At 42.1% G+C, this 25,829-nt stretch overlaps 1 protein-coding gene across 1 annotated transcript in view; it reads right to left on the bottom strand.

The window, feature by feature from the left end:
- LOC138735780 (eyes absent homolog 1-like) overlaps nt 1-25,829 on the bottom strand; it is a 254,304-nt gene that overhangs the window by 156,331 nt on the left and 72,144 nt on the right. The window contains exon 2 of the mRNA XM_069884202.1: nt 11,070-11,194. Coding sequence (XP_069740303.1) covers nt 11,070-11,190 — 121 coding nt within the window. The 5' untranslated portion in view covers nt 11,191-11,194. The remainder of the gene's footprint in view (nt 1-11,069; nt 11,195-25,829) is intronic.

Here is a 25,829-nt window from a genome sequence, read left to right as displayed (position 1 = left end):
CAAACAATATTAGAAAAATATGGAAGAATATTGGGATATAAAATAAATATGGATAAAAGTGAGCTAATGCCATTGCAAAATTTTGATTATGAAAGATATCAAAAAGGTGGTAGGTTAAAGTGGAAGAAAGAAAGAATTAAATACTTAGGAATAATCACAGATAATAATTTTCTGAATTTATATTGTATCTTGAAGCATTTATTTTCTTATAATTTCTATCCCTGCCAAAAGTTAGTTGCAGAGAATGGTTTATAGAATGGTACATCACAGAAGGCTATTCCACACATCCATCTTGTGATGCTGTCTCTTTTTAGTTCCAGTCACCTGCTCTTTCCATGTAATCCTACAATTCTCTTTCTTCTTTGGCTTGGCTTCGCGGACGAAGATTTATGGAGGGGGTAAATGTCCACGTCAGCTGCAGGCTCGTTTGTGGCTGACAAGTCCGATGCGGGACAGGCAGACACGGTTGCAGCGGTTGCAGGGGAAAATTTGTTGGTTGGGGTTGGGTGTTGGGTTTTTCCTCCTTTGCCTTTTGTCAGTGAGGTGGGCTCTGCGGTCTTCTTCAAAGCAGTTTGCTGCCCGCCAAACTGTGAGGCGCCAAGATGCACGGTTTAAGGCGATATCAGCCCACTGGCGGTGGTCAATGTGGCAGGCACCAAGAGATTTCTTTAGGCAGTCCTTGTACCACTTCTTTGGTGCACCTCTGTCACGGTGGCCAGTGGAGAGCTCGCCATAATTAACTTGACTTTAAACATGCATCTTGTTCCTCAGAGTAAAGGGATTTCTGTTTGACTCACAATTGTACTTTCCAATGATCTGAATTCTGTGTCCTCTGGATAACAGCACTTTTGCCAAATGTTAGAGGTTTTCTTTATTTACTCAAACAAAAATGTTTGTGATTCTTGAGCACCTTGGCTTAATTCACTCATAAGCGTATCAACCATTAAGGCCAACAATTTAATATTTTATATTACTCCACATACCCGAAGCCTCCCATTCCTGGGATCATTCCCTCTCCGAAGTCTTAAAATCCTACCTAAAATGTGTTGCTTAGACTGACATCCAAATTCTAACTTGCATATCTTTCCAAGAACATGAGAAAATAGGCCACCCAGCCTTTCAAACCTGCCTCGCCCTCTTTAAAATAATTACTGCTGATCTGTCCCAGGCACCTACTCCTCTTCTGTGCCAATTCCTAACAGTGCACAATACCTTAAACCTTAAAAATTTATCTGTCTTCTCTTTAAATATCTTCAATGATCTAACCTCTAAAAGCCGACAGGGTAAAGAATTCCAGTGGTTTTCCAACCTCTGCAAGAAGAAAGTGATGCAAATAAAATTATTCCTGAAACAGGTAGCCAGAGAGCTAATCTATTTGCCTTTTAAAATTACAGTTCTGTGGCTTCCAACAACAATTTCACATACAGACATTTGTCAAGGTCAGCAATGAGGAAACTATTTGGCATCATTTTGGACTGAGCCTCATATGTGGAAAATTTAAATGATCTCTGCTTAGATGACAATGGGTGTAGCGGAGGATGTTTAAGTCCCACTTGTCTACTACCCTGAACAATGTGAAATGTTTACCTGTGATTTGAGAAGCACTGACTGATTGCCCATGACTGTAGATGCTTGATCAAAATACAACGTTGAGACATATCAGCTGCATCAGATTCCATAATCTAAGTAATAAAGACAAAGACGAAGGAGATGATTGTGGACTTCAGGAGGACCAGGAACGACCACCCTTCACTACACATTAATAGCTCGGTAGTGGAGAGAGTAGAGAGGACCTCGGATTCCACTTAAAAAGTGACCTATCCTAGACACTAAATATCTCCTCACTTGTCAGGAAGGCACAAAAGTGGCCACCATCCTGCCAGCTTTCTACAGGAACTCTATCGAGAGCATCTTGGATTACTGCAACACCGTGTGGTATGGTTGCTGTAGATGTAGAGCGTCAGATCAGAAGTCAATCCATAGGACCATAAGAACAGCAGAGAGGATCAATGGGGTCTCCCTCTCTCGCCCGACCCCTCAGTCAAATTGATGGAATTTACCCGGATCATTGTGTAAGAAGAGCTCACAAAATCATACCACCCCACACACGGTATCTTCCAGCTACTCCCGTCGGGAAAGAGATACAGGGGTATCAGAGCCAGAACCACCAGGCTGAGGAACAGCTTCTTCCCCTGGGCAGTGAGACTGCTGGACAACTGAGGAACTGCTCATACAAACCCTCCATGACTCAACTATTTATTTAACTATAATATTTACTTAGTTTAATATTTGCATATACATACCGTGCAATCATATAGTTTGTCTATATATGTGTGTGTGTTATGTCTGTACATGTCCTTACAGTGTGTTGCACTGAGGACTGGAGAATGCAATTTGGATGGATTGTAATTGTGGAATCGGATCGTAAATGAACTTGAAAATACTGTCAAGATTCTCAAGCACTTGGTCACAGCTACTTCAGATAGTTTTATTTTTATTCACATTTACATTTATACTTAATGGCAGTTGTGGAATTCAAAAGGGAGCTATAGAATTAGTTAAAGGGAAATTGTTTATAGGATAATAATAGGATAAAAGCCATTTTTACTATAATTACATTCCCCACAACTAATTTTACCACATCCCTCACTCCCAGGTGCAACTGCTCCCAGACAACATAATGAGGTGCATCTTTATGTTTTTCACAATCTAAATAAATATCATTAAAAATTGAACTGAATATAAAATGAAAACAAAAAAAAAGTACTTGCCTACATAGTTCTTGCAAATATTGTGAACAAACAGGAACAAATATTCTATTCACCTTTGCAAAAACATTCTCCTGACTTCTTCTCATGTGAAGTATTAGATCTCTTGTTGAATAAAGTTTTCATGCCACTGTTCTGTACAGTATCTCTGAATGTTAACATGAATCCACTTCTTTAATGTGTGATTTTTCCCTTCACGGGGTGAGAAGGTTAAAATAAACGGATACCCAGGCTATTCATGTCTGATGAGGTTTCAGTGCCAATCGGCTTATTCGTGATCGGCAAGCTGTGTCTGCATTTTTGTAAATGATGCCATGGTCAGATGTTTGTGTTGAGATGGTGTGACATGCAATGGCGATTCTGGATTCTGGGTTAGTTCTTGCTAGAGATAATGTTTCAGGAATAATATGTTCACAGCATGAGTCATTGTATTTGCTGAATTCCAAGTAAATACATTGGATTGCAAGTTGCAACACTTTACATGGTGCACTTGTAATTTATCTGAGATACTGATTCATAAAGGAGAAATTGTATTGAAGATAGCCACAAATCCTTTTTTTACAAACCAAGTTTGGATGTTGGAGGCTGAAATATTAGGAGCCTTTAATTAGGAGACTCTTAGACAGGCACATGGATGAAAGAAAAAGAGACGATTATGGGGCTGAAAGGTGTGGAGGAAGCACTAGCCCCTTTTAAACTGCAACCCCTGGCTAGCCCTCCTGGGACTTGGGTACGATTACTGGGGCACAGATGCTGGAATCACTTTTCAAATTGCAGGGGGATCCCACCCCTGCAATGAAATGTCATGTACTCACTGGAAGTACTGCTGGATATTCAGAAGCTGGCTTCCCGGTGACACACACGCAAGTGCTGATGTCACCGGAATCGGAGGGTCAGCCATTTTCCTGTTCAAATAGCCTGTGGATGCAACCTAGATAAGTTTAACTGGGTTCCCTGACCATCTCCGACGTAGATCAGAGACCCAGTTGGATTCTGACAGGGTTGACCAGGTCAGACCCTTTCTAATGGTCGCATAACTGGGACACTAACCAGGCAAATTGACCTGGTAACCCCATTTTACATGGCAGTTTGAAATGGCCTACTGTTTGTATGTATATGGCTAGCCCGCCCCTTGCTGATTGTACCTGTAGGTTCTTCCTCTTTATTCCCCTAATAAAGGTGGCAACACCATAACCCCTCCTCCAGAACAAGCTCAGGTCTCAGGTCAGCAACATGAGCTGTGCCTTCAGTTTATGGTAATAAAAGCCTCTCAGTCAGGTAACTTCTAGCCTTTGGAGATATTGATAGTGTATTAATTTTATTACCATAATCTTTTTTTGAATGGACAAGTTGGTGAGATCACTGGAAGCATCTGACAAGTTTGAACTCTGGCTATAATGCTTCAACATGTTTCTCCAGGCCTCCGTGCGATCGTCCATTCTGATGCAGACAAGCTGCACTTGTACCACATTTACCTGATGGTCAGAGAATATGAGACATTCACCGAAGCAATGGACATTCTGAAAAGCCAGTACCAGCCCAGGTGAATGAAATCTACGCCAGGCACGTCCTAGCCACATGCAAGCCGCAACCCAAGGAGTCAATCGATGATTACCTTCGGGTTCTGCAAGGCCGTATCAGCAAAAGAGTACATGGAGGAGCTGATCTGAGATGCCTATTTAGCAGGCTTCAGATTGGATTACATTCACCAGCAACTGTTAGAACAGGGCGAGCTGAAGCTGCAGAAAGCCATCAAACTAGCCAAAACTCTGGAAGTAGCCCTCCACAACGTGGACTCTTTCTTGACTGATAACGCAGCTGCTGTATGGGCAATGTGGGGGCTGCCATCTTGGGATGTGGGATCACCGGTCTCCCCACGTCCCGACCTGACTACGGCCGCCGCTGCCGGTGAGCACATGAAGTGCTCCTGCTGCGGTCAGTAGAAGCACCCCAGAAAGCACTACCCAGCAAAGGACATGGTCTGTTCCAGCTGCGGGAAGAAGGACACTCCAAGCAACCTTGTAATCCAAGCAGCGCTGTGTGTGGGCAGTGGGGGCCGCCACCATCTTGGATGTCACCATCTTACCAGACCACGAGCCAGTACAGCGGAACAGACAGCGATGCCACTCTGACTTCAGTCACGCTCGACAAAAGCAGCCCTCACCAGCTCGCCAGGTCAATGATGGACATAGGTAAATGGGTGCAAGATGAGCTGCCTGTTTGATAGTGGGATTCATCCACCCTGAAACAGTGCAGCGTTACTCCTTCATGGTGAGACCAGCGAGGTACAGAGTCTCCTTGGCCTCTAAGTCCCACTCAGCAAAAATCTGCAGCAGCTGAGCTGTGATGCTGACTGGGCACGTCCAGACTACAAAATTTTAAACTCCTCATGATGCCACAGCTCTGCTGCTTGTACTACTGGGGTGGAACTTTCAGTGCCATCTTAAGAGCATCACCATGGAACATGATGGGCCCCATCCCTTCTCACGGTCTACAACCAATGGTATTTAAACCGCCCGCCCACCTTCCACTGCGAAAGTGTCCAACCAGCAACGCACAATCCGCCCACCATGCATGACCTGCAGACACTCCACCCTCTGGATTTCCCCCTCCATCTCTGTTTGCCAATCTCACCCCAATTCTAAGCCCATCACCACCAAGAACAGGTGATACAGCACTGGGGACAGGGTGAGACAGCACCTGACCGAGGTGACCTTCAAACCCAGTACCAGCCCCTGGAGAGCTCGGGTAGTGGTGGTTAAGAGTGTGGAAAAATACCAAATGGTTATCAACTCAGTCAGACCATTAACCCCCTCCCTCGCATAGCTGGCATGGTAAACCAAATCACCCACTATTGGGTATTGTCCACCATTGACAAAGTTGGCATACCACCAGCTTCCTACCCACCTGGAGGACCACCAGTACAATGCGTTCAAGGCGGGTGGCTACCTCTACCACTTTCTGGGGGTCTCCTTCAAGGTTACCAATGGAGTCTCTGTCTTTCAGAGGGAGATGGACTGAATGGTGGATGAGCACAAGCTGCTGGCCAAATTCCCCTACCTCGACAATATCACCATCTCCAGCCGTGGTCTGCAGGACCATGACACCAACTTCAGGAAATTCCTCCAGACAGCCAAAGGCCTCAACTTCACTTACTACAAAGATAAATGTGTATTCTGCACATCACACTTGGCTGCATGGTGAAGAATGGAGTTACTGGCCCCGATCTCAACCCTATGTGCCCCCTGTTGGAGCTCCCACTTCCCCACAGCCTCAAAGCCTTGAAAAGATGCCTGAGGTTTTTCTCCTATTATGCCCAGTGGATCCCTAACTATGCGGATAAGGTCCACTCCCTTGTAAAGCTCACCTCCTTTCCCCTGTTGGCAGGGCCCCGTGAGGCCTCCAGCCACTTCAAAGGCAAAATTGCCGAGGCTGCAACGCTGTGGATGAATCCGCCCTGTTCCAGGGCTGCCACAATTAACTAAATGGGCAGACCCGTAGCATTTTTCTCCTGTACCTTCCAAGGCCCTGAGATCCCAAACTCTTCCATCGAGAAGGAGGGTCAGGTCATCGTTGAGGCGGTATGGCACTGGAGACCATCTTGCCAGCAAACGATTTACCCTGCTGGCTGACTAATGTACAGTCACTTTCATGTTCAATAACAAGCAGTGGGGTAAAATCAAGAATGACAAGATTCTGAGGTGGAGAATTATAGTCTCCACCTATAACTATGAAAGGTCAACGAGCCTTCAAATGCCCTGTCCCAAGGGACTTGCACCAGTGCGCAGTTTGACCATTTACAAGCCCTCCACAACAACCTCTGTCACTCTGGGGTCACCAGGTTCTTCCATTTTGTCAAAACCAACAACCTCCCCTATTCGGTTGAGGACATCAGGACAATGACCAGAAACAGCCAGGTCTGTGTGAATTGCAAACCACACTTCTACCGGCCAGACATGTTGCACCTGATTAAGGCCGCCCACTCCTTTGAGCACCTGAGCATGGATTTTAAGGGGCCCTGCCCCCTTCGAACCAAAATATTCACTTCCTCAACATCTTTGATAAGTACTCACATATCCTTTTGTCATTCCCTGACTGGAGACATGACTGCTGCCACCATCATTAAAGCCTTGCACAATCTCTTCACCCTGTTCAGATACCCCTTCAATATTCATAGCAGCCCAGGGTCCTCCTTCATGAGTGATGAGCTACGCCAATATCTGCTGGCCGGAGGTATCGCCATGAGCAGGACCACCAGTTACAACCCCCGAGGAAACGTTCAGGTGGAATGCGAGAACACCACCATCTGAAATTTTGTCCTAACCTTGAGGACGAAAGGCCTGTCTGTCTTCCATTGGCAAGAGGTCCTCCCCAAAGCGCCCCACTCAATAAGATCTCTCCTGTGCATCACCACCAATGTCACCCCACTTGAATGGCTGATTCCCTTTCACAGGAAGTCCACGCTGGGGACCACGCTGCCATCCCAGTTGACGTACCCAGGGCCAGTCCTGCTCCAGAAGCAAGTGAGAAGCCATAAGTCTGACCCAGTGGTTGAGAGGGTCAACCTCCTCCATGCCAACCCTCAATGCGCCTATGTGGCATACCCGGATGGGCACGAGGACACTGTGTCTGTCCGGGGCCTGGCGTGCGCAGGAGACCCCGGGACTCCAGCTGACCAAACAGTTCATCCACCCCTCCACAATCATCCACCACATACCATGTCATCCTATGCCTGCCCCTGCCCCAACTATCTCAGTTTAGTCAGGTAACTTCTAGTCTTTGGAGTTATTGATAGCACATCAAAAGGGTTTGGGTTTTTTTGATAAGAACATGAAGATCAGCACACTATTGACAGCCGAAGGGCCTGCACTGTGCTCTTATGTTCTATGGACATGTTGCACCAGCACATTTAAAAGCAGTGATTATTTTTTTGTTTAAATTACAGAATGATTGAAATGCAAGAGATCATTTGATCCTTCAAATCAGTTACTGGTTTCATGTTGGAGCAACTTTTCTATTCCCACTCACTCACCAACTCACAATTAGCACTGCAAATTATTTTCTTTTGTGGACACATCCATGAATGCTGAATTTCAATCTGCCTCCACTTCTATACTTGGAAGTGCAGGTTATAAGCACACTAATATGCATGATCTGTGGGGCAGACTCGATGGGCTGAATAGCCTGTTTCTGCTCTAATGTCTTATGATATGGCTAAAATAAACTCAGTTACAAAGATATACTTTTATCAACACTTTGTATGGAGAGCTTCCCTTGCAATGGATTGGGGGAAGAAAATCAGGAGACATGATTAAAAACTGAATTAATCTTGAGGAAAGCAGTTTAACGATTCATTCTAGGGGAATTAAACAATGGCTTGTGAAGAAGTTGCCATATTGCTGCAAAGAGAAAATCCACAATGACCAAATTAAACAGGCAGTGTGGACAGCCGTTGAGAGAAGTGGTCTACGACTTTATTATGGCCAGGTTTCACATTGCACAGGTGGAATTTTACATGCTACTATTCAATGTCAGTCCCACTGATCAAAAGGTTAGTGGGCGATTCCAAACACAATTTTGGAAGGCTGCAATAACAAAGGACAGGCAGTGTCTCATAGAGAGGGAGGACAAATCAGGAGTTCCTGTCACCTATTCCAAGTACGGCTTCTGTGACTTGTACACAAAGCCTGCTATGTTGTTTGCCATTGATTTCAATCAAACAAATATTTCCAGTGGGGCTGGGAGATTCAATTTCAAGGTCAATGAAATATCCATTATTCCATCATGTCTTCCTCATTCAGTTTTGATAAGGGATCTTGACCCGACTCCTTGACTCTCCATTTCCCTCCAAAGATGCTGCCTTACCCAATAAGCAACTTGCATTTTGCTCCAGATACTAGCCACTACAATGTCTTGAATATCCTAACTAGTATTCCATGACTCGTTTACAGTAAATCCCCTGTTTTCCGGAATTCAAGCACTCCGTAGAGTCAAGCAACCAGCAAAAACAAATTTGTTGAAAATAAGTAGTTAAAAAACATGGAAGCTTAAAATTAGCACACTTTGCCATTAGTTCTCCAATCACTTATCTAGCATTTACCAATTCCCATAGGAGCTGGATACCTGTTTTTTTTTTAAACTCTATTTGTTTTGTCATCCCAGATCCGATGAGCTATGAATATTTCCTTGCAGTCATTGCATTTACAGAAAAAAAAATTGAAATTATAGAACAGATAGTAAGAAGATAATGTAAATAGGACCGGGAGAAGACCAAGCAGCCCATTCAACCTGGCGCACCATTCAACCTGGCGCACCATTCAACCTGGCGCACCATTCAACCTGGCGCACCATTCAACCTGGCGCACCATTCAACCTGGCGCACCATTCAACCTGGCGCACCATTCAACCTGGCGCACCATTCAACCTGGCGCACCATTCAACCTGGCGCACCATTCAACCTGGCGCACCATTCAACCTGGCGCACCATTCAACCTGGCGCACCATTCAACCTGGCGCACCATTCAACCTGGCGCACCATTCAACCTGGCGCACCATTCAACCTGGCGCACCATTCAACCTGGCGCACCATTCAACCTGGCGCACCATTCAACCTGGCGCACCATTCAACCTGGCGCACCATTCAACCTGGCGCACCATTCAACCTGGCGCACCATTCAACCTGGCGCACCATTCAACCTGGCGCACCATTCAACCTGGCGCACCATTCAACCTGGCGCACCATTCAACCTGGCGCACCATTCAACCTGGCGCACCATTCAACCTGGCGCACCATTCAACCTGGCGCACCATTCAACCTGGCGCACCATTCAACCTGGCGCACCATTCAACCTGGCGCACCATTCAACCTGGCGCACCATTCAACCTGGCGCACCATTCAACCTGGCGCACCATTCAACCTGGCGCACCATTCAACCTGGCGCACCATTCAACCTGGCGCACCATTCAACCTGGCGCACCATTCAACCTGGCGCACCATTCAACCTGGCGCACCATTCAACCTGGCGCACCATTCAACCTGGCGCACCATTCAACCTGGCGCACCATTCAACCTGGCGCATCATTCAACCTGGCGCACCATTCAACGTGATCATGACTGATCTGCCCAAGGTCTCAGCTTCCCATTTGTGCCAATTCCCTGAAACCCTGATTTCCCTAAACTTTCAACATTTGGCAATCTTCTCTATAAATTACCACCACAACCCTCTAGGTTATCAATTCCAGAGATTCATCACACCTTCAGCCTATTTGGTTGAACTGGACCGCTCCAAGTGTACATGCACTGTGTGAACATTTTCACATTATGATTCATCCCATTCCATAATCATGGCCTTCAATTTTCTTCTGACTTGAATAATTTTCTGGCTCGTCCTTGACTGTACCTAAACGACTTGACTCAACTTCTTAATGTGATCGGACATTTTGTATTTTAACCACTCTTTCCAGGGAAAGAGGTTTCTCTTGAATTCCAATTGGTTCCATGTCTTATAACAGTAATCCATAAATCTGAACATCCCCTCCACACTTATGTCCAAAGAATAGAAATTTATTTGCAGACAGCAGTTATGCACACTTTATAGTGTACTTGCTGGAATTTAGAAGAATGAGAGGGAATCTTATAGAAACATATAAAATTAAGAAAGGCACAGATAAGATAGAAGTAGGTAAATTGTTTCCGTTGGTGAGGAAAGATCAGAACTAGGGGGAGAGCCTCAAGATCCAGGGGAGTAGATTAAGGATGGAGATGAGGAGGAACTGCTTTTCCCAGAGGATGGTGAATCTAGAGAATTCGCTGCCCATTGAAGCTGTGGAGGCGACCTCAGTAAATATATTAAAGTTGGATAGATTTTTTATATAGAAGGAGAATTAAGGGATATGGGGAAAAGGCAGATAGATGGAGAGGACCCAATTGTCAGATCAGCCATGATCTCATTGAATGGTGGAGCAGGCTTGATGGGCCAGATGGCTGACTCCTGCTTTTATTTCTTATGTTCTTGCACTCTTAACCATTGTATTCTGATTCCAAAATATAGCTCAATTTATATCAGCTTATGATGTGCTTAACATTACCAAGAGGGACTGAATTCTTAGGAGTCCAGAGTTATCATATAGTACATGTTAGTTGACACAAGGAGAATTCGATGTATTTTGCAAGCTGAATTATGCATCACTCAAAAGGATTGACATCTTAATTATTACATTTCCTGTCATTTCTACAGTAATAACAACACCTTCCAAGACCAGGTTCTAGCCACAAATAAACCTGTTGGATCATTTCCCTACCTTCTTTGCCATTTGATGTTTCTGAGATGATATTGATATGTGTGTTGTTGAAATCTGAATCGCTGGGGCACTCAATACTTGCAGTCAGATTGTGTGGGATCACCAGATCTAACATTTCCATGTACCTGGAAAGAAAAGTAATGTTTTTGTCATTAGACAGCACACACAGAAACTTTAAATAATAAAGAACATTGTGATTACTTAACCAGACTATTCCAATAGCACATCCTAAACCCACGAACACTGTGACCAATAAGTACTGGAATAGCATCTTGACCAGGAAATGTATTCATTATTTTTGAGTCTTGAAACTCCAAACACAGTATGTGGAACTGCAACATTGCAAGAAGATGGTTCACCATCAGGAATGGATATTAAATGCTAACCTTGCCTATGACATCCACATCCTGAAAATTCCTTAAAAAATGATTTCAACATTGCCTCTGCAAGCTCCCTTTGATAATCTAATGAATGTTACAAACAATGAAAACATTGAATTCAAAAAAAGTCTACACTATGATCCATCAACATGACATCTGTACCAAGGGAGGGAAGTTTAGGGGAGACAGAGTTAAGTTTAAAAAGAAACAGAGTGGTGGGTGCATGGAATGCCTTGCTGGTGCGGTGGTGGAGGCTGAACCATTAGAGGCATTTAAGACAGGCTCATGGATAAAAGAAAAATAGAGAATTATGAGGTAGGAAGGGGTTACTTTAGTTTTTGTAGGAATATGTAGGTCAGCACAACATCATGGGTTGAAGGGCCTGTACTGTGCTATAGTATTCTATGTCTATGTTTAGTATGCCTGCCAAACAAATGTTAATTTTGATGCATTTGATCCCACAGATAGATAGAGTGATGAAGAAGACATATAGCATACTTCCTTTCATTGGTAGGTGTATCAAGTATTCAAGTCAGAAAGCCATGATGCATTTTAGATAAGCCACACTTAAAATATTGTGTGTAGTTCTTGTCACCATCTTACAGGAAGGATGTGGAGACTTTGAAGAGGTTCACCAGGACGTTGCCAGGAATAGAAAGTATTAAGGACACAGCCCAGGATTTCACAGGAAAAAACCCTCCCCATCATCAACAATATCAACTGGGAATACTGCCGTCAGAGAGCAGCAGCAATCATCAAGGATCCACACCATTCAGCACATGCTCTGTTCTCGCTGCTACCATCAGGAAAGAGGTCGAGGTGCCACAAGATGCATTCCTCCAGGTTCAGGATCAGTTGCTACCCCTCCAACATCAAACATCTCAACAACAAACTCAATCAGGGACTCATTTAAGGACTCTTACTTTTACACTTCATTGATTCATTTTCTCTCTGCATTGAATGGTTTGCTTACATCTGTACGTTGAGTCCATTTTTTTTTGCAGCACCAGTAACTGGTAATTCTGTCTCACCCGCAGGAAAAAGACTCTCAGGGTTGTGTGATGTCATGTATGTACTCTGACAACAAACCTGAAATCTAATTATGAGGAGAGGTTGGACAAACTTGCATGGTTTGTCTATGGAGTATGAGAAGCTGAGGGCAGATGTGATGGAGGTATACAAGATGATGAGAGGCATAGATAGGGTAGATAGTCGGTCTTTTTTTCCAGGATGGAAATGTCAAATATTGATGGCATCACTTTAAAATGAGGGGATACCTCTTTTCAAGAAGGAGATTATAAGTCAGGATTGTCACAGGGAGTGGTAGGTGCCTGAAACATGCTACTAGGTGAAATGGTGGAAGCAGATAAGATGGTAATGTTGAAGAGGCATTTAGATAAACACTTGAACAAACAGGGATTGCAGGGAAAATGTACCATGTGCAGTTTAAAATCGGCATCATAGATGGACCAGAAATTGTAAACTGAACAACTTGTTCCCATTCTGGTCAATGTTCTAATTATGTTATAATTATGTTGTGGTTAATAGTCAATCTTTCATGTTAGTTAGCCCAACTTAACATTTTTAGAAATTCTCACATATCCACCCAAAAATCCTATTGAAATGTTTCCAGAGCTTCTGTACATGGCAAGTTTTAATTTGGCTGGGGAAGATTTTGCAGAGGACCACAGGGGATTTTGCCGCTATCAGAAGCACCATTTGTGAACAACTCAAGAAATATGTGGAGTTCTACGTTCAGAGCAATCCTCGCTCACTCTGGGCCAGAGACACATGTTAGTCTCCCAACTCCCGTTGGCACATTAGAGATTCCCAATTCAAATTTTAACCAAATAGACATTGTTGGAGTCAATGCTCTTGCTACAGAATTACTGCTGTCCAACAGAGAAAATATTAATTGTACATAAATAATCATTGATCCATTCTGAAGAGTTATTCTATAAGGAATCTAGAGTCATCGCTATTCACTGAAGTAATTTTCCATCATCTGAACATCACTACTCTCAAGTATACTTTTTGACTGCATTCATTTTTCTCTGATTACCAGAAAAATCATGCGGCCTGCTTTATTGGAAAAGCCTGTATTGGAATAATTACATGGACATCGTCTTCATTACCAGTAACGACAGCATTTTGCTAAAGGACATACATTAATATTATGAGCTAAGAAGTTTAAAAGCAACAACAGCAGCACCTTGTATTTAGATCACACCTTTAATGAACAAGGGCCCATCAAATAAAATTTATCACTGAACTAACAAGACGATGTCTAAAAACTTGGCTAAAGTCTTTAAAAAAAAGTTTATTGAAGAGAGGCTGAGAGATGGGCAGGGTTGGAATGTATTCCAGCTCAAGGCACAACTAGGGATGCTGAAGAGGTCAAAATATGAGGTGGGGTGGGGGGGGTGCAGCAGCTATCTCAGAAGGTTGTATGTCTGGAGGATATTCTAAAATTAGGAATTACAGTGGCCAAATGATGATTTGAAAAGATGAACATTTTAAAATTGTTGAACTGCTTACATTGGAGCCACTGTAGGTCAGTAAGAGCATATTTGTGTGAATTCCACCTTGCCCATATGTATTAAACTAGTGGAGTGTAATATTTATCCATTGAAGGGCAAATTGACAATTAGAATCAGCTCACTGCTATCATTTTGTGTTCCAACATTATACTCCTCTCTGAGAAGAGGTGGAGGCCAATTTCTGATAGTTTCTCTTCTATGTTGAGAAACCTGCCCATTAATTTAGCGTTAGGTTAGACTCCAAGAAAGAGATGAATATTGGATTTTTAAAAAATGATTGTACTTAATTAAAATGGATTTAATTGTTTTAATAGATTTTTTATTTCACATTTTAAGTGCTTTCAACTTCAGAATCAGAATTTATTCCCATGAAATTCACTGTTTTGCAGTTTCACAGTACAAACATTTATATGAACCACATTACAATATAAATAAAAATAGTGCAAGAAAAAGTCAAAGTGAGGCAGTTTCATTGCAGTTTAAGTTGTAATATTTGTAATAATTTTCAACGTTGGTGAATGTCATACATGGAATCTCAAAGCCTTTTGACAGTTTTGACAGCTGGAGTGTTGCTCAAGGGATTGGCAAATCATTTCTTGAATCAAGGCTTTCTGATAATGCAAAGATGGTCCTCCATGCTGGAGGGTCCTTGCCAACGAGGAACTGATATTTGAAATAAGGTGCCGCTGTAAGTGTTGTAAAGTGGTAAATATGAATGGAAATGCCTAATGTAATTAGGCACAATTAAAAGTGCAATATAGTGGCAGTTATATCTGGTTTCCAAAACTGTATTCTAATTTCAAAGCGGTTTAATATGCATGTTCTAATATAATGTGTTTGGCACAATCAAGCAACCTTTAGCCTGGGAGGTTGCAGAGATTTATAATGGCATTCTCCTGCTTTAGTCCAAAGCCACTGGTGGCCAGTGGCAAATTGGTGAAAACTGGGCACAATCTGGAGATCACAACTGAGGAATCAGGTGGGGTTGTTGAACATTTTTGAGAAGGGGTGTGATGCCACTCGATGTAAAGAAACTTTTAAAACCAACCTCATTCAGTGAGCAGTGAAAAGCTATTGTTCATTCATCTCCGAACCCCTGTTGTGAAATTACATTGGTTAAAATTAAATTTGAAGATTTTCTGATTCTAATGCTGATTTGTTAATACAATGTACAGTAAAACCCCTATTATTCCAGAATTCAAGCAACCGGCAATAAAAAAAATTCGAGAAAATAAATGGGTTAAAAAAAAACTGTATGTTTAAAGTTGGTGCTCCTCGCCATTAGTTATCCAATCCACTCAACGCACAACCACAGCAACCAGAAAATTCACTTATCTGGCAATTACCAATCCCCATCGGTACTGGATAAGGGAAGAGGCATCGTCGCTTTATTTCTGGAGTTATCTGAACGGTTAAACTCTCAGCAATTGAATTTCTCCAAAGAGTTTCTTCAAAAATCCGCTTATCGTCAACTAAATATCGAAGGAAACCCCAGTGTAAACATTTGTGCAGTTTCTGGGAGTCTTGTACTGATCCTGCGCTAAAGGTACAATGGACAAGGAAGACAATGAGAAGAAAATTCAAGCCCTTTCCAATCTGCTATCATCAAGAAAATTACTGAAATATGAAAGCTATTCCTTTCATTAATGTTTAGCACAAATTCTGATAAATGATCCAATTATTCAAACAAGGGTATTGTGTAAAATGCTAATATACAATCCTACATACACTTTGAATCCCTATTCATTAACACCTGTAATGTGGCAAAGTAAACCCAGTGCTTTTCAGGAGTATTAACAATGCAACTTCCTGATATAGAAGGATGCCATTTGTCCCATTAAATCTGTTCAGGTTACAAAAGAAAACCCCTTTCCTCCCTTGTTTATTCCCTTGTAACCTATTAACCTCACATTTCCATCAAGTGACCTGCAGATTCTAACCCTCAACTTCACGCTGAAATGTCAGCTTCTAAATAACCTATCATATTCCTTTACTGTCATAAAACAGAAAATGTAACGTTACACAAAATTTTATTTAGTCAACTGTAAGGCAGACAAAAAATTGCCTAGTGCCCCTTATGGTCAGAGAATAGAAGCAAAGGAAAGCCCCCCCAGAGTCACTGAGTGTCCATGGATTTGCATCAAGTGATCCCACAGTCACACAGCCTTTGGTCCAAACCATTGGCTCTAGATCCAAACTACTTAAACCAGAGTCGGCATCAGAACAAGTTTAATTTGGGGGGCATTAGGGTCAATGTGGGGGAGGGGAGAGCATAAACTAATGTTTGAAAACTCACTCAGTGGGGAGGGTGGGGGAGTGGATGGTAATGGCACCATGAACCTCCTCTGTGCACCGCTGTCACACTTCCCTCTCCCTCCGGCATAACAGACAAACGAGCTGCTTATAGCGCGTGGAGACAAAACCATGCGACATGTGACACTAGTGACCCTAGTGCTAAGGGTGGGTGGGTGGACACAGTAACTAATTTGAGGGGGCATGGCCTGCATATCCCCCCCCCCCCCCACCCATGACACCAAGTCATGAAGCCCTCAGCATCCTCTTGCATCTCTGTTCTGATAACTGGTACCGCTTCAGCCAGTCTCGAGCCAATCTCTAGTACTATGCAACCTGGTGCGAGTCCCTTAATGACAGTTGCTAGCAACCCGTAGCCTGGTCCTCTGCCATGATCACCATCCAGGGAGTCATCTTCTCTGCTTCTCCTTGTCAAACAAGGTTGGGTGGGAGGGGTTGTGGTGGTCTCGCAGTTTTCTGGTGCCCTGCACCAGTTATTTACTTTCCCAGACTCTGCTACCCCTTTTTGGCTGCTCCTTCACATAGGTGATACCATCCCGGTCCTAGACGCCACGGCCGCAGAATTTTAAAATAAATCACCTTTGGGATGTGGGAGAAATCCTACACATGTGCAAACTCTGTTTGGAGACTCTCAGAGATCATGATTGAACCCTGCTTTCTGAATCTATGAGTCAACTGCTCTATAAGATGCATCTCTGTGCAGCCCAATATAAAGTTGCTGGGCCAAGGTTAGGTTAAAAAGATTATTTATAAAGAATGTATTAAGGGAAGAAAGAGTAGGAAAGTTAAAGGAGAAAACTTCTTAACTTGGGACCTTCCAACTGACAGTAATGGAGCAATTAAAATCAGTGTTATTTAGGAGGTCAGAGCTGAAGGATGTAGGAACCTCAGAGGGTACAAGGATGAGCACAGGGAAGAAGTGTAGAAACATGGAATTTTAGTGCTGAAGTATCTAGAAGCTACTTGCCCTCCCAAAAAAAATTATGTGAATTGATTTGAAGCATTGCTTTCAAAAACTGCTAGTTTTTGTTTATTACGTGACACATAAATGATCCTAACTTAGTTAAAGCCAAAATACACAAAATTTTGTCCTTATTTTATAAAAGCACAGGAATTTTAGAAGGATTCATTAATTAGAAAGTGGTAAAATTTTCCCTCTTTATGACACATGATAAGAAACTGCCAAAGTAATCATTGATTGTAAACGCAGCAGAAGCGTCGAGTAAAAGCCTAAATTTGCAACAGTTATCATTAAAAGAGTATTTTGAATTGAGGGGGAATGCTGGTGAATGTCGTAATGCAAGAGAACAGATTTTAGAGAGCAAAATTAGTCTGCATATGGTCTTATTTAGGGAAGAAAGGACAAGCAATTGTTCCTTTCTGAGAATACAGGACCTTTGGCACGGAAGGGATGTGCTCATGAAAATAACTGCTTCACAACATGATTCTCAATCTGTCAGTTGATTTGTAACATTAACGCCTCGAGCAAGTTTAAGCTGTGAAAATAGCACAATTTCGGAGCCCAGCTGCTTTGTCATTTAGCTGCAAAAAAAATCTTGAAATTATAAAATCAGGAGAAAGTCTGCAGCAGACCAGTTAGCTTCTAAAAGGCACAATGATATTTAATTTTTGATTGAGACCCCTATCTCACATTTTTAATTGCTGTTTACTAAAATGAACAGTTCCCAATCTGAATTCCAGGAATCTTTTAATTTATTTTCATCCAGGATACAAGACAAGACTTGAAACTTTAAAATGTTACCCCCCCCTAACCAGGGGTTGACTTATAAACCAAGTATAAAATCCAAACTTTGACAGCGAACCCTCAGTGCTCCCCCATGGCAAGTGTGCAATGCAGATCTTGACAGCAACGTCTCAGTGTTCCCCTGCGACAAGTATACAATCTGAAACTTTGCAGTGAAGTTTCAGTGCTCCTGTGGGGTATCCATCAGCCCAGTCTGACCACCGTCGACCCTATATAGGCATTAAATGGCCTGCTAAAGGAGCCGACGGTGGTTTATTTTAAAATATGCAAATAAAATTTACACCTCTACTTGGTAATTTGCTTTTAAAATATTGTAACACTGGTCAGTGATAAATGCCAGACTTGGTATAATCTTATCCAATGAGTATAGCTGAAAAACTGCATTGTAAATGGAAATTCTCTGAGTCATCTTATACAACAGTCGCCTTATACACCAGCATATATGGTAAATGCTTCAGTATACTGAAAGTCAGATTGTTTGGACTGTTCTGATTTTCACGTTTCATTACTAATGTCTAGCTAAAGTAAAAAAGCAAGAGGTAGTGTGACTCACTTTGTGGTGGGGTCCTCAAATATATAATTACATTGCGGAATTCATCCATTGCAAAAAACTACCCCTATACACAAAAGCCTTAGATAAAAGTGACAACTGGTTTCAAATACAACAATATTATCTTTCCATATGACTCAGACATTTGTGGGGTCTGACTTGCATACTTGGAGCCATCCAGGCAGCAGCAAATGATGAAATGGCTGAACTTGGCATTTGCAGTAGTGTTCTAAACTCTAGGCAGAGAGCAGAACACAAGAGGTGACAGCTGTGTGAGACTTCAAAAGATTCCCATTGCTGCAAAAACATCGACAGCATGTGGATGTCTCTGAGTCCCTCTTAGAAGAGCTCACCTTTCTATTCATTGTTCTTTGAATTCTACCTACAGATAGCTGAAAGATTAAAGGCCATAAAATTTCTCTTCCCTTGAGAAGCAGGTGGCATGTTCCATCTCTGCCCACAGAACCAAATTACTTTCTGTTATAGTGAAGTACATTTTGAGACACAAAAATACCTTGCCTTTTAAGTTTGCATTTCAATTTTAATGTATTTTAATGGATCTTAAACAAAAAGGATGTGAAGATTATCTAAGCATACTTCATTTACTGCAAGTAATGCTTTAATAAACTTCCCATCAATATTTGTCCAACAAACATATGTGTTCTATTTTGAATTCAATTTAGAGAGTAACTTGTGCTGGACCATTTCTAACATTCTGTCAATAATAATTTTACAATTACTTCTATCTCTTTTCTTTTTGTGATCAAGTTGGAAGTGCTGACACTGTGGGACCCGAGAAGAGTTGGTGGATGGCTGGCATGCCTGACACCCTGTACAGGTTTAAGTTGCCTGTAGAACTGGCGGTATTTTTATTGAAGATTCACAGAGTCCACCAGACCAAACCTCAAGGGTGGGGGCTTCAAAGAAGAACCAGACTGTTGCATGGCACAAGAGCCTCACCTGCCTAGAGGGAGAGAACCCTGTAGGGTAGGAAACCACAGCAGCAGATCAGAGTGGGGCACAGCATCCAAAGGCCTCTGACCAGGTTTGGGGTTGCTAGCGACCATCTTGTGATTTGTGAGGATGCCAACAGCAAGCGGGCTCTCAAAGGGCCTCGGGCACTGATAGCTTCTGAGTCATTTCAGGATTTTGGAACTAGGGCACTTAGATGCCTCAACCTCAGGTACACTGCAGGACAAGGCAGGAGGCCATACAGCTACTGAGATCAGGGGGTGCAGATGGTGACAGAGGAGATCCACAGATATTCAATATCTCTGAAGGGACTTTCCTTTGCTTCCCTGTAATGCTGTGAGTGCCTTTATAGGGCAACCAAATGAAAAAAGGTTTTTGTGTATTTGTAATGTAACGCTGCCGCAAAACAGTGAATTTCATGAGTAAATTCTGATTTTGATTCCATATTTTGTGCAAATGACAATAAATGGAATTTGGAATCTCTCAATGTCAAGGCTGAGCTTCCTTTTATTAGTCTCACCATTCCACAAGTTTCTATTAGAATCACTTAGTTTAAAATGAAGAATTAGCTATCAACAAGAAGATTTACATTAATGCAGAAGCTTCCAACTCCTTTCAACGATAATGTCCTTTTGCTTAATGTCTTTAATAAAAATGTCCCAAGCCCCCTCATGATTAAGTTCACGTTGACATCAAACCACATAAGGAATATAATCTCTTAACTAAATTCTGGAAAAGCAAATTTATTGAACTTTTAGGAAGTTTTCAGGAGAATGTTAGGGTGGGCCCTGTCAACTGAGGGCACACTGCCAAATGTAAAGCAATTAGAGCATAATGGGTTTGGCTCTGGGGGGGGGGGGGGGGTAGGGAATTAGAGTTAAGGTAGTGTGATGATATGGGGGGAAATGCAAAAGAGGAGGATAATGTTAAAAAAAAGCGATGCCACTAAATGTTCTGTGCATGTGTCTGTGTTCATGCATGTCCATGTGTGTCCAGGTGCATGTACATGCTAAGTTTGTGTAGTGGAGCCTGATCTCCCTTGGACCATTTCATTATTGGAGTACGACCTCATTTTGCAAAGTCAGCTGTGTAACAGCCATCTCACATTAAATTAATCCATGCACAGACCCTCCTCAAATCTCGTCCTTGACCCTGAAGGTCCCCTGACAAAGAAGCCAGCCGATATAGTGTTTTTGGAGTGCGACTGATAAAGGTTAAAGGATATTCCCAGGCCATTCCTAGCTCTCTGCCTACCCTCCATGTGATTAGCTGTTTAGAGATGACATTGAATAACCCCTCAATCCTAATTCTTCTCTCTGACTTCTTCACCCCCAGGCCAACTTTTCCCTTTGATAATGTTGAATGGAGCTGAAAAGAGGCATAAAGCTGCACCTGCCGTACCCCAAGGCAGTACTGTTCAGCCTCAGCGGACCCCACAAAATAATATCTCACCATTCTAATACTTTTGTAAAGGCTTTCAAAATAGTTTAACTCTTTCCCTACCTCTTATTCTCATTACTTTCCACAAACATTATCCTTTTTAAATCCACAATTTGCCACTGCCTCATTGCCATTATAACCTTTCAATGACAGGTCAGCTTTTGTATTATTACCTATCAGGTCCTAACTGGTTGGGTGTAGTAAAAAGTACAGAAGTGCTGGAGAAATTCAGCAGGTCACACAGTATCTATAGGAAGCAAAGGGTAACCAACATTTTGGAACTGAGGCCTTTGTCAAGGTATGAGCAAAATGCAGGCAAGTGCCTAAATAAAAAGGTTGTGGGGGGTGGTGGGTGCTGGAAGAGAGAAGAGGGAGGAAGGGGCAAAGTGAGGAGCACAGGCTTACAGGTAAATGAGGTCATAGGTGGATATGGGTGGGAGGGTAGAAGAGAATAAAGCTTGATGGAGGGCTCAGGCCCAAAAGGTTGGTTATAGATGCTGCATGACCTGCTGTGTTTCTCTAGCACTTTTCTGTATGCCACTACAATCCTAGCACCTGCAGATGTTCCTGTTTTTTTCTGGTTGTGTGCAGTCACTGTTAATAGTCCTAGAAAATTATTTATTAGCTTGTACAGCATACTCAACACTTCCCCCCCCAACCCCCACCCCCACCCCAGAAAGTCAGTATTGTGATAAATGGACCACCCCATGCTGAGGTCTTGCATTCACTCCCCCTGCAAGCCCTAACCGTTGCAAATGCATTTTGTGGCTGCGGGGGTCCTAGAGTCTAATTGGTGATGATTAGACATCCCAACAGGTGGAATCCCAGTCCAGCTCAGAGCCTGCCCTGAACTGTTGCCTAAGCTTGTGCCAGCAACGGATTCTTCCAGTTTCTAAATATTTGGAAAGAGGAGAAAAACTGTTCAATAATTTTAAAATTCCATTAAAAAATTGTGGTTAATACAGTTAAATAATTAACATTATATTGATGTTCATGGATGATGTTCACTTTAATATTGATTAAAACACTCTGTGCATCAGTAAATAAAACCTCTCAGCCCAATGGTGATCTCATTGGACCTCCAGCACATTCCAAAAATTGGACTGTATTGACATGACATGGATGCTCCAGTTTAGAACCCCCAGCAGGTCATCAGCACAGTGCAGCCCAAAGGGCGGATGCACCTGTTGTACAGATATTAATAGAGCTCAGGCCATTGGCTAGTGGACTTCCACAGGGATCTGTTCGGAGATCCCTGCTCTTTGTGATTTTTATAAATGGCGCAGATGAAGAAGTAGAAGGATGAGTCAGTAAGTTTGCTGAAGATACATAGGTTGGAGGAGCTGTGCTGAAGGCTGTCATAGGTTACAATAGGATATAGACAGGATACAGAGTTGGACAGAAAAGTGGCAGATGGAGTTCAATCTGGATAAGTGTGAGGTGAATCACTTTGGAGGGTCAAACCTGAAGGCAGAGTTTAGGGTTAATGGTCGAATATTTAACAGTATGGAAGAGGAGGAACCTTTGCGCCCAAATCCATACATCTCTCAAGGTTGCCACACAGATGAATAGGATAGTTAAGAAGGCCTATGGAATGTTGCAGTACATTGGTCAGGTGATTGAGTTCAAGAGTCAAGAGGTCATGTTGCAACTCTACAAATCTCTCCTAAGACTGCACTTAGAATAATGTATTCAGTTCTAGGAACCTCATTATAGGAAGGAAGTGGAAGCTATGGAGAGGGTATAAAGGAGATTTACCAGAATGTTTCCATGATTAGAAAATAAGTATTATGAGGCAAGGTTAGCAGAACTAGGACTTTCCTCTTTGGAATGAAGAAAGATGAAAGGTGACTTAATAGACATCTACAAGATTCTAAGAGGCATAGATTAGGTGGACAGTCAGCATCTTTTTTTTCCCCAGTACAGGAGTAGCAAACACCAGAGGAAATCTGTACAAAGTGAAGGGAGGAAAGTTTAGGGGAGATATCAGTGGTAAGTATTTTTTTTAATATATAGAGAGTTGTGGATGCCAGGAATGTTTTGCCAGGGGTGGTGGTGGAGTGTGAAACATTAGGGCCATTTAAAAGACTCTTAGACAGGCACATGGATGAAAGAAAAATTGAGGGTTACAAAGTAGGAAGGATTTCATTTTTTGGGGTAAGAATATATAGGTTGGCACATCATCGAGGGCTGAAGTACCTGTATTGTGCTGTTGTGTCCTATAACTCTTGTGATATTGGCACAGTATTCTTTGCATTTAGAGAGCAAGCATGATCTGCCTCAATGTCTTATTTGAAATCATACCTCCTTTCCTTGTTGATATCAAATGAGATTGAGCTTTATGAATCGGTAGGGACCTGATATATTCAGATCCAAGCTTATTTCCAAACATTGAACCACATTGTGCATCTATATAGGATGTCAATTTATTTTTATTTGCAACTTATTTTATATCACTCTGATTACGTTCTCTCCTTGGTGCTGATCAGGTTCATCTCGCTCCTAGTTATGTGTTACCTGCCTATCTTGGTCTATCCCAAGATCTTCACCAATTAGGCTTTAAGTTGACCACACAATTTACAACTCCATACTCCTTCCTTTTGCCCACACTATGTATTCCCTTCCACCTTATACTGGAAACAGCAGGCCTTTTCAAGCCCAACTGTAGGACTTCCAAGCCGAGAGAGCTGTTAAAATTAATATTCCTTTTCTGCTCATCCGCACTTTTTGATCTTTTAGCGCCGGTTTTCAACAAAGTTGGAATTCAGCCTCAATTTAAGGTGAATTTTTACCACGAGGCTGTCATTTAAAAATCACATAGTTATTAAAACTGTATCTGATTGTCCTTTTTTGTGTCTTGCTATCCATTCTTGGCCTGTGAACACAACTGAGTTATCATCGGACAAAATCCACTCATAAAAATAATTTGTTTCAACTACTATGTGTATTATTATGGTGGAGTGTACTCTTTACTTGGTTGTATTGAATACAAAATCAATCTTGATATTGAATGTTTGTCTGTTGTTAGAATGATGAAGAAGGTGTAAATTTGTTGGGCTGATTAATAGTTGAATCAGCATTTTTCATACTGAATCAAGAGTCTGCAGGCAGTAGCAAAAACACAATGTTGGAGAAATTCTGCAGGTCACGCAAGAATACTTTCATCCTTTGTTTTGCCATGCTTGTACTTCACAATTTGGGCATGTTGGCAATACTAAGTTACCATTAATTCACTTTCATGGCTCCCCATTTCCTTCAAACTTAATTAGAAGGCCATGCATGTTTCACAAAACATTCATAAACTGAAAACTAAACATGATAAAGTTAATTATAATCCATTCAACAATCATATTTTTGATGTTTAGATGATTAATGTCACAGAGTCAGAGAGCTATACAGTGCAGAAACAAGCCCTTCAACCCTCTTCTACATCCATGGCAACCATCAAATGCATATTTTGTACTAATCCTATTTAAGCAGCACTTGGTTTGCAACCTCCCATACCTTAGCCGTTCAAGAGCTCATCTAGATTAGTGTTAGTGCAGAGGTCTTTGAAATCAAACTTAATTCCAGCATATGGATATGAAAATGTCAGCAATGACTCTGTAATAAGAGATCTGAACATTGTCATGTTCTGCTCCAATGTCATGATTCTATGATTTGGAGAATCCTAATGAAGCAGTTAGAAGACTCATTAAAGTACAAACCTGGGCTGTTTATTGCAGGAATACAATTCCGAGGTACAACTGGGGGAACTAAACATGAAGTATCCCCTAAAGGTGATATTCAATGCAGATATGAGCATTTTTTAATAAGGCTAAGGAGGAAAAGGAGAATCAAATCAGGATCCAAAATAAAACCCATGCAACTGCCTTTCTCGTGGGAATGGGAACAGTCTTCTATTGCCCTCAGAATGCTTGATACTTGGAGCCGGACACTAACCCCAGTGACATAACCGTCCTGTGGACAGCATTTTACATTGAGTGCACAAATCATCAGAAATAAGAGGCTGTTAAGTTGCCTGTGCTCACCTGAGGAGGTAGGTTGACCACGTGGCCTCACCTTCACACATGATTTCAAGGACTTGCCAATGTAGTCCTCACGTCAGCTTATCTTATCAACTCTCCTCTTTCCTTTTGATGCAACTAATTAATATTTTTAAATATAAATTTGTAATAACTGTCATTAGAAGGATGTGTCTTGAAATTCAACATTTTAATTTTTCAAACTCCACCTTAAATAATGATCCTCGAAATCCAGAAGATGAAATAGATAGACCATAGAACATTATAGCACTGTATAGACCCTTTGATCCATGAAGTTGTGCTGACCTATAAATACCTACACCCAAGAAAAATGAAACCCTCCTTACCTCACAACCCTCTATTTTTCTTTCATCCATGTGCCTGTCCAAAATTCTCTAAAATGCTCCAGCCTCCACCACCAACCCTGTCATACATTCCAGTCCCCCACAATTCTCTGAGTAAAAATATCTTACCTCTGATGTCTTCCCTGAACTTTCCTCTCTTCACTTTGTACACATGTACTGCAGTGTTTGCTACTCCTGCCCTCGGGAAAAGGTGCTGGCTGTCTACCTTATCTCTGCCTCTTATAATCTTGTAGTCCTTGATAAAGTCACTTCTCATCCTTCTTCGCTCCAAAGAAAAAAACTCTAGTGCTACTAACCTTGCCTCATAAGACTTGTTTTCTAATCCAGGTAGCAACCTGGTAAATCTTCACTGCCTCCACATCCGTCCAGAACAGAACACAATATTCCAAGTGTGGTCTCACCCGAGATTG

The sequence above is a fragment of the Narcine bancroftii genome, chromosome 6 (genome assembly GCF_036971445.1).
Source record: "Narcine bancroftii isolate sNarBan1 chromosome 6, sNarBan1.hap1, whole genome shotgun sequence".
NCBI classification, from domain to species: Eukaryota; Metazoa; Chordata; class Chondrichthyes; order Torpediniformes; family Narcinidae; genus Narcine; species Narcine bancroftii.
This window is presented reverse-complemented; position numbering and strand designations above follow the sequence as displayed.